Source organism: Ostrea edulis, chromosome 9 (genome assembly GCF_947568905.1).
Source record: "Ostrea edulis chromosome 9, xbOstEdul1.1, whole genome shotgun sequence".
Lineage (NCBI taxonomy): Eukaryota > Metazoa > Mollusca > Bivalvia > Ostreida > Ostreidae > Ostrea > Ostrea edulis.
Genome location: NC_079172.1, coordinates 30,663,745 through 30,674,042, shown reverse-complemented (window position 1 = coordinate 30,674,042; position 10,298 = coordinate 30,663,745). Strand labels below are relative to the sequence as shown.

Below are 10,298 nucleotides of genomic sequence, written 5' to 3'. Positions count from 1 at the left end.
TAACAATTTGGAATTTCCTTATTTTTGGATAAAAATTGACAAATTTGAAGCGTGTGTTGCTTCAGAAAATATAGAGTACAAAGTTGTCTACCTCTTGGACATATTTGTACACCAGTATCGGTTGCACCTTTCTTGGACATATTTTGTACACTAGTATCGGTTGCACCTTTCTTGGACATATTTGTACACCAGTATCGGTTGCACCTTTCTTGGACATATTTGTACACCAGTATCGGTTGCAACTTTCTTGGACATATTTCATACAAGAATATACAATGTTTTTAAAAGCAAAGTGTATGTAAAATTTCATTGCTATTTTCATCTGAAATCCAATCTTTGCTTAAATCTGTGACTGTGGCTTTAGTCATTGGGATAATGTAATTCACAGTTTTTGAAATTAAAGTGAAAAATGAAGGCCACATTGTGCTCTTTTCCTTCATGATACAGTAAAACACAGTTACAGTGAATACTCTTATAATGAATTCACACTTATAATGAATTCAGTGACAGTGATTTTCATTCCCTGTTAAATGTCAGTAGCTGAATCATGATTAAGTACTTGCATACTATAGTGGATAAAAGGTGAATATAATGAACAGTGATCAATCTCATAACTCCTATAAGCAATACAAAATAGAGAGTTGGGCAAACACGGATCCCTGCATATACCAGAGGTGGGATCAGGTGCCTAGGAGGAGTAAACATCCCCTGTCGACTGGTCACACCCGCCATGAGCCCTATATCTTGATCAGGTAAACAGAGTTATCCGTAGTCAAAATCAGTGTGCCAAGAATGGCCTAACAATTGGTATGAAACAAGTCAGACAGCATTTGACCCAATGCTAGGTTGTATTGGCAAACTAGATTATTATAGCAACCATAGAATTTGCGAAATGCGGACTTTAAACGAGACTGTTGAAACCCCTGCACCATCAACTTGTTTGTCAGCACGGTATAGTGACAATTTTACATGTGTGAAATACTACATGTATATGATGATGATTAAACATTCTAAAGATTAAGACTGTTTTCTTAAGCATGATTATTTTCATGTACATTTCCTAACAGATGCAGCAATGAAGAAGAATCTTGAAAAGTTGGTAGAAAAATGGAAAGAGAGGGTAGAGAAGAAAAAGGACTATGATCAGACAAGGTATTTCTGAGAGAATTGTTTACACTTACAATGTTCTATATTCTGTGTGTAGAGTCGTCTTTCATTACAGTCACAATATCTCCGTCTTTTTCAATTTTGATGAAATTTTATGGTGTTTTTCATACACAAGAAATACTTCCGAATTTAGGCAGTTTCCTCTTTCAAAAATTTACAAAGTGGTGTCAAAATGTCTGTAGGACATTAAGTGATGAAAGATTTATTTCAACTTTGTAAAATGATATTTGTTAACTAATATTTCATACACAACCTACTATTGTCTCAATACCATCTTGATGATTGAGAATATTAGACAGTAACAGGATGTTTTTGTCATTTAATCAAGTGTTTATAGAACCCTGTATAATGTCGATTTCATGAAGAGCGCACCATGTTGCATGATTTGAAGTATTTTGTGAAAAGGTGACAAAATAAGTTATAGGTATGGGAAAAGGGTTAATAGTTATATAATACTTTATGCATCCAAGATTTCAACATGAAAATTTCAAATATCCAAAAATGTTATAAATGTTTTTTCCCAAATCATATGGCATAGCCATAAGGGTAGTTTTTGAAATTGGTGTGAGAAACACTGTCTTAGCTTTTAAAATCACAGCTTCTTATTCAAGATCCCTTCTATATTACATGTAATAGTAAATACATTGCACAAAGAATGAATTTCTAGCATACCTTAGCCATAGGATAAAAATTTTTCTGTAGTCTGTCATCATTTTTCCTGTCATTGTAAATTTTGAAGTTTTTTTTCAAAGGGAGATAATTTGGAGTAGTAAAAATGGGGTGGTGTGCTTAATTATTTTTTTCAAGAACAAGGGTGCAATTTTTTAATTTGATATTCAAGGCTCTTTATGTAATCAGTATGTTCCAATCACATGTCCTTCAGGCCCTGGGCAGGTTCACAATGTTTTACAAAGGAATATTTAGGAAAATTTTTAAAAAAGAAAAATCTTCCTCTCAAGAACCACAAAAGATGCAGTTAATCTGTTAAATATGGAAGTGTCTCCATGTTGTGTAGATTCCGTTTTTTCATTTCCTGAAGTTAGAAGGGGTCCACAAAAGAGAAAATTGACACACTATCTCTATATGAGTAAGGTAACTCAGGTCCATGAACCTCTTGTTTAGGAGAAATATTAGATGATGTTGCTGTTACACTATGTACATTCTTTATTGATGTTTTGTAGGGAAAAGCTGATAAAGGAGAATGCACAACTTTTAATCAGAAAAAAGCAATTAGTCAGGGAATTAGCTACGTGTATTTATCCTATTACTGAGGTAAATTTTTAATTTTGTGGTCTTTTTTTAAAATTATATATTCATAGCCTGCCAACAAAGTAAGTCCTGGTTCCGGGATCATGAAACTGTATTAAACTTTTAGATTGTCTTAAATCAATAAAGTTACACTTAAATCTTAAGACTGGTCTTAAAGGGACTGGTTCACGATTTTTTATAAAAATATTTTTCATTTTTGATGTTAAACATCAGAAATATAACTCATTTAATGTTGACTGCCAAAATTTTGACCTTCTGAATGCATGAATGAAAGCAATATTTTAGCCTTAAATATGTGTTATGTAAACAAAGACCCGAGTCTTTTTATGTAAACAAACAAGTGAAATATTGATTTTGTAATATAATGCATCTTAATTTTGCATAGTCACAAATTTTAACTTTTAGATGACACTTTTCACCCCAAAATGCTTGAAAAATGAAAGATATAATAATACTTAAATCGATATCCATTTCTTTTGAAAATTCCGTAAACAATAACATATCGCAATCTTTGTTTACAAAACAAATAATAAACTCTCTAAAATGAGCTTCTGTGATGATGTATAACCTTAATTTTCATGTGAAATCTTTCAAACACATTAGACAGTAGATTTTGATCATTAAAAGTGAAAAACAAAATTTTGGGTAAAATCGTGAATCAGTCCCTTTAAAGTGGATCACAAAAAATCACTTAGATTAAGTATTTTTTCTTAAATTCTAAGACTGCCTTAAAGCTGTCTTAACTTTTTAAGACTGTTGCTAAGTTCGTTCAAAATGGCCGCGCTGGTTGCATTTTTGAGGCAAGTAAGAGCGTGATGTCCGACGTTGAAGACTTCTGCCCCGACCAAGAAACGGACAGGTCATTTGTTTAAGTTCATAAAGTAGATGTAAACGTGATGTACACGTACAACCGTTTCTTTAAAAAGTTACGACTACAAAAGTACATGTATTTACCTGACTGAGTTTGTTGACAATGTGGAGGAAGAAAACAATCATTACTTCAATTGCAGTCTGCATTTGCAAACGAATAATGTGCAGTCCGAGCCCGAATTTGAAATTAATTAGTTATCCTTCTTTGCTACACATACAGTCGACAAAATAAATAAAGGCATTGAATTTAATAAAATTTTCGCTTCAATCACTCTTACATTTCCACTTTTATTCATTACTACTTTTAAAAAGGGAGAGGCGACGGGGTCAATACATCAAACTTTGTATACATGTAATAACGAAAAAAGTTTCTTTTTATAAAAGGGGAGGGTGTTGCTACATGTATGTGCCTGCATCACCATTAGTGATCATAAACTAGACATTTTAGAGTGATCATAAACTAGACGTTTTAGACACTGATTATGTTTAAGTCATATATTTTTTTATATCCTATTGTTACCTCTACGCAAAAGAGTTCCTTGTTGCGGCAATGCCATAGCAATTTAAGATTCTAAACAAAGTGCTTAAGTTCGTTTTTTGATCCATTTAAGTCAGCAATCTTAGCTAAGTTCAAATCTTAATTTAAAGTAAAAATTTTGACTTAACTTTAGGACAGTTTCATGATCTCGGAGGCAGAATGTACATTTTTAAAAGAATGTTTTTGGATTATATTTGTTGCCAAAGGGGTTCAGCAGATGAACAGGCTAAGTGTCACACGCTATCCTGATGATGCAAACTATTAACTCAACAAGTGAACACTTCATACATTAATGGCAATTAATGGAAGAAAATTCCTATTTAAAAGGTCAAAATTATTTTGACAAAAGGTGATCAGACACTTTTTTAGCTCACCTGAGCTGAAAGCTCAAGTGAGCTTTTCTGATCACCCGTATTCCGGCGTCCGTCTGTCTGTCCGTCTGTAAACTTTTCACATTTTCAACTTCTTCTCAACAACCACTGGGCCAATTTCAACCAAAGTTGGCACAAAACATCCTTAGGTTAAGGGAATTCTAAATTGTTAAAATAAAGGGCCAGGCCACCTTCCAAGGGGAGATAATCAAGAAAAGGTAAAAATAGGGTAGGGTCATTAAAAAATCTTCTTCTCAAGAACCACTGAGCCAGAAAAGATGAAATTTATAGATAAGCTTTATTAGGTAGTGCAGATTCTAAATTGTTAAAATCATGGCCCCCGGGGGTCGGATGGGTCCACAATAGGGGATCAAAGTTTTACATACAAATATATAGGGAAAATCTTTAAAAATCTTCTTCTCAAGAACCGCTGAGCCAGAAAAGCTGAGATTTATATGAAAGGTTCCTTCTATAATGCAGATTCTAAATTGTTAAAATCATGGCCCCCTGGGGTAGGATGGGGCCACAATAGGGGGTCAAAGTTTTACATACAAATATATAGGAAAAATCTTTAAAAATCTCCTTCCCAAGAACCACTAAGCCAGAAAACCTGAGATTTATATGAAAACTTCCTGATATAGTACAGATTATAAATTGTTAAAATCATGGCCCCCGGGGATCGGATGGGGCCACAATAGGAGGTCAAAGTTTTTTTTTTTGTTGTTTGTTTTTTTTTTTCGTTTTTTTTTTTTTTTTGATATAGTGCAGATTCAAGTTTGTTAAAATCATGGACCCCGGGGATTGGATGGGGCCTCAAGGGGGGCATCAAAGTTTTACATACAAATTTATAGGAAAAATCTTTTAAAATCTTCTTCTCAAGAACCACTGAGCCAGAAAAGCTGAGGTTTATATGAAAGCTTCCTGATATAGTGCAGTTTATAAATTGTTAAGATCATGGCCCCCGGGGGTGGGATGGGGCCACAATAGGGGGTCAAAGTTTTACATACAAATATATAGGAAAAATCTTTAAAAATCTTCTTCCCAGAACCACTGAGCCAGAAAAGCTGAGATTTATATGAAAGCTTTCTGATATAGTGCAGATTCAGGTTTGTTAAAATCATGCCCCTCTGGGGTAGGATGGGGCCACAATAGGGGATCAAAGTTTTACATACAAATATATATGGAAAATCTTTAAAAATCTTCTTCTCAAGAACCATTGGGCCAAAGAAGTTCACATTTACATGAAAGCTTTCTGACATAGTGTAGATTCAAGTTTGCAAAAACCATGGCCTCCAGGGGTAGGTTTGGGTCCATAATAGGGACTACGGTTTTACATGCAAATAGATATGGAAAATCTTCTGATATGGACCAAGGTGACTCAGGTGAGCGATGTGGCTCATGGGCCTCTTGTTGTTGTTGCTATGAGAGTGATCTACTCTTGATGCACATTCACAAAACTTGTTGGTGGGCTAGGTTGCCTTGTTTCTAATTATTGTTCAACATTTCTAACTTCAATGTCAACAAACTGAGGGTGATTCACATAATCATTCTGAGAGGTGTCACTTTTTCTTTTCAGAAGAAAGATTCTTATTTTATTGTTGATGTGCACTTGCCGAATTCAGAAGAATTTCAAGGTACTGGTAATCTGTGTGAACCTCATTAAATTCAAATATCTTCTGTTACTGTAAAACACGGTTACAGTGAACACACTTATAATGAATTCACACTTATAGTTAAACAGTACAATGAACACACTGGTAATGAATTCACACTCTGATACAGTAAAACACAGTTACAGTGAACACACTTATAATGAATTCATGCTTACAGTAGAACATGGTTACAGTGAACACACTTATAATGAATTCATGCTTACAGTAGAACATCGTTACAGTGAACACACATATGATAAATTCACACATACAGTAAAACACGGTTACAGAGAACACGCTTATGATTAATTCATGCTTACAGTAGAACATGGTTACAGTGAACACACTTATAATGAATTCACACATACATTAAACACAGTTACAGTGAACACACTTATAATGAATTCACACTTACTGTAAAACATGGTTAAAGTGAACAAGCTTATAATGAATTCATGCTTACAGCAAAGTGATTTTCATTCCCTATAATGTTAGAACATATTATGAATTCATTGCATATAACACATTACATTTATAACAAATAAATTTGGTTGTTCCCAACACTTCACTGTAAGCATGTTTTCCTGTAGAATTAATTTTATATGAGTCAAGATGGATAAATTCCGTGAACCTTTAGCAATTAGACTAACCATTTTTTCATTTCTCTGTGCATGGAACAGTCAAACTAATGAACGGTCACTGCACATGAATTTTACTACAAATGTGTTGTATCAAAATAACTGAAGGATAGGTTACTGGAGATCAGATCGCTCTGTGCAGTGAAAGACACATCCTTTAGACAGCATTTTTATGTGGCATTTCCTATAACTGATTCAATCTGTTGAACATGCAAATTATTTCTTTGAAGGTAAAGATGAGAGTATGATTGCTGTTTCCCTTGGTTACACTTGTCACATGCTGTTGATGATTTCTAATATTCTGGACATTCCACTAAGATACTGCATGGTTCATCGGGTGTCAAAGTCAGTCATCCGTGACCACATCCACACGAAACTGGAGGACAAAGAGCGGGAGTAAGTCAACCATTACCTCATTCCAAATTTTGAAAATATGATACATGTATCAAATATAACATATATAAGATGTATATGGTTAAATTCAATTTTAATTTTTTTTTTTTTAAATTGCTCATTATAGAGAATTAATTCTTCCTTCTTCCTCAAGCAGTTCAAAGTTTTAAGCTTCTGATTGAAATTAAGTATAATGATAGTCAACCATTACCTCATTCCAAATTTTGAAAATATGATATATATATATATATAAATTCAGTGATTTAAATATGTACTTATAGTTCTGTTTTATTCTAAATTATTTTATGAAATGGTAATGGAGTTATTTCCCTTATAATGTGTAAATATTTTGCAGGTTTCCTCTGTATTCAAAGGGCAAAGAACAAACTCTCTTCAAGTATGGAGTGTTTACATTGAACAAGAATATCAGCCAGGTGAATACTTGTTTTCAATTTATGATTGTTAGTGCCTTTGCACAATAGGAGAAGAAAAAGAAATTGCTCACGGGATACAACTGACAATGCTGTCTCATTAGCTGTCAAACTGAGACTGAGTTTTCAATAAGTGTACTTTGTTTGAAAAATGTATGCATGTATTAAAAGATTGCAAGGATATGTAAGATTAATGATTTATACTGGGTATTTTTAATTTCAGATGAGATTTTACTTGGGGCTTGGAACACCAGATCTCAGAACTACTCTGCAGAATATAAAATCCATGCTAGAATGCAGATTAGGATTAAAACCGTAGGTTAATCTTTAATCTTAATTGATCAGATGAATCTTCTCTGATAGAACATCCCATTAAGGTAGTGATTGCGAGGCATCGCGTGGTTTATTCATGTAGTATCTAAAAAGAGACTATTTTCGTTTCCGATTCCGGAATACGTCAAGCGCTTAAGCATCAATAATAATGACAGACGATGGAAATAAAGACTTGTCAGCTATAACCAGACACAGGGTAAAGTGAAACTATGTTTAGAAATATACAAATGAAATACAATACAAATGAAAAATCCCTTGTTTTAATTATCTTTTAAATAATAGTCATTAGGCCCTAAGTCTCCATGATACATATACCACCCCTGTTAATTTTCAGTCTTACAGCACGTAAATTTAATTCACAAACCACTAGGCCTATTAAAATCATAATAATATTATATAATGCTATGAATTTCATAACATGTATATAGTGTTAGTGCACATAAATCTAAAATGCTACTATGTAACGTGAATGTTAAGAGAAATCAAAAAGTGTGTATTCTGAAAAGCAGCACTTGCTGTTAATATCTTTTTTGTCAATTAGTTCAGTTATTTCTTATAGTATAAAAAATAAGAAAGTTTTGTTGTTTGATAATCGCTTAGTTTGAAAGGAGAAAAAAATAAAGACGTTGCAGGTATCGACAATGCACAGTTTCAATCGGATGGGTTATGTTTCCCCGCGTTTTTAACATACACGTCCAGAGCATGAATGTACAAGTAATTTCAAACAGAAAGTAATAAAAACATCTCAAAAGCAACAGTACTATCATTCTATGTGGAATAAATTCAATAATAAACATCAAAACATCTTTATAGTTTTAATATGAGTTAAAATAAATGCATGTAAGATGCATATCTATTATAATTATCACCTGCAGCATTTATGTAAGGAGGGGGGAGGGGGGGGGGTAACTTTAGAGCTCATATATAGCGCCATAGTAAACCTGAAAACCAATGTTGATACTTTCAGGAAAACTTCCTACTAACATATGTTAAAACATATTTAAGAATAAAAAAAATTCGTTGGTCATTTATTTCTCAGGGGGTGAAAATATGTCTGCTTTAGTGAATAATTGCCTTCTTAAAACTGTTCAGAAGCAGTCCTGCTTCTACTTCATATGAAAATAAATGGACATATTAATACAAATTATATATCATTTAAGGCTTTAACTTCAATTTGATATAAAATGTGTATCACTTACCCCTTTTGTATCATTTTTAAACACCATCTGAAATACCTGTACCATTTATTACGGAAAGTCGACAAGAGGGGTTACTATGACAACCGTAGCGTCACAATTTCCGTGAAAACCATATATGATACTTTCATAATGAGTTACAGATACATATGTACTGTCAACTACAAAATATGTAAAAATCAAAAAAATTCACAGATTCATTAATTTTGAATGACCCATGCAATCACTACCTTAAAGAAATTGTCAATCCATGTAATCAAAATTATAGTGCAAGACGTTTGTGTACCTATTTCAACAAATGATTTCTGCACAGAAAAGAAACTATTGGTCTTTGAATTTGGACTACAAAGTCTTATAGTTTATATTATTATTGGTAAAAACAATGGAAATGTAGATATAACATCTTTGGTTTTTTTTAAATTTTGTGAATAGACAAGACATTTTTATAACCCCCCCCCCCCAACCCCCCCCCCCCCCCCCCCCCCCCCCCCCCCCCCCCCCCCACGAACGAAGTTCAGGGGGTATATAGGAATCACTCTGTCTGTCTGCAGATTCGTGTCCGGGCCATAACTTCTTTGTTCTTTGACATAGGCATACCATATTTGACACACAGGTGGATCACCATGAGACGATGTGTCGAGTACCTTCATGACCTTGACCCTTGACCTCAAGGTCAAAATTAACGGGGTTTTTTTTTTACAATGGATTCGTGTCCGGGCCATAACTTCTTTGTTCTTTGACATAGGCATACCATATTTGACACATGAGTGTATCACCATAAGACGATGTGTCGGGTACCTTCATGACCTCCATATGACCTTGACCTCAAGGTCAAAATTAAAGGTTTTTACAATGGATTTGTGTCAGGGTCATGACTTCTTTGTTCTTTGACATAGGCATACCATATTTGACACATGAGTGTATCACCATGAGATGATGTGTCAGGTACCTTCATGACCTCTATATGACCTTGAACTTTGACCTCAAGGTCAAAATTTATTATAGGGTTTTGACATAGTCATACCATAAGACATGGGTGTATCACCATGAGACTATGTATCATGTACATTCATGACCTCTTTATGACCTTGACCTTTGATCTCAAGGTCAAAATTATAGGTTTATACCATGGATTTGTGTTCGGACTCCATTTTCTTCTACAAAGGCATACCATATTTTTACACCCAGGAAAGAGGTAATTTATACCTATTAACAACACCCTTTGGGAGATTGGGGTAAGCGGGAGGTATTCTTAGTGAGCATTGCTCACAGTACTTCTTGTTTCCTCAGTATTGTCCCTTTAGATGTTGTACTGTAATAAAGGCGTATAGATAAGGCATTTTAAAGCATCATTATTCACAGATTATGTTCAAACCTGAATATATTTACATGTATGTTTCTGCCTTTGATATCTTTACAAATTGTAATGATAGCTATTTC

At 33.9% G+C, this 10,298-nt stretch overlaps 1 protein-coding gene across 1 annotated transcript in view; it reads left to right on the top strand.

Annotated features, from left to right (window-relative positions):
- LOC125660413 (uncharacterized) overlaps window positions 1–10,298 on the top strand; it is a 47,421-nt gene that overhangs the window by 36,128 nt on the left and 995 nt on the right. The window contains exons 15-20 of the mRNA XM_048892234.2: window positions 1,068–1,152; window positions 2,349–2,439; window positions 5,792–5,849; window positions 6,736–6,901; window positions 7,254–7,332; window positions 7,553–7,644. Of these exons, the coding sequence (XP_048748191.1) occupies window positions 1,068–1,152; window positions 2,349–2,439; window positions 5,792–5,849; window positions 6,736–6,901; window positions 7,254–7,332; window positions 7,553–7,644 (571 nt within the window). The remainder of the gene's footprint in view (window positions 1–1,067; window positions 1,153–2,348; window positions 2,440–5,791; window positions 5,850–6,735; window positions 6,902–7,253; window positions 7,333–7,552; window positions 7,645–10,298) is intronic.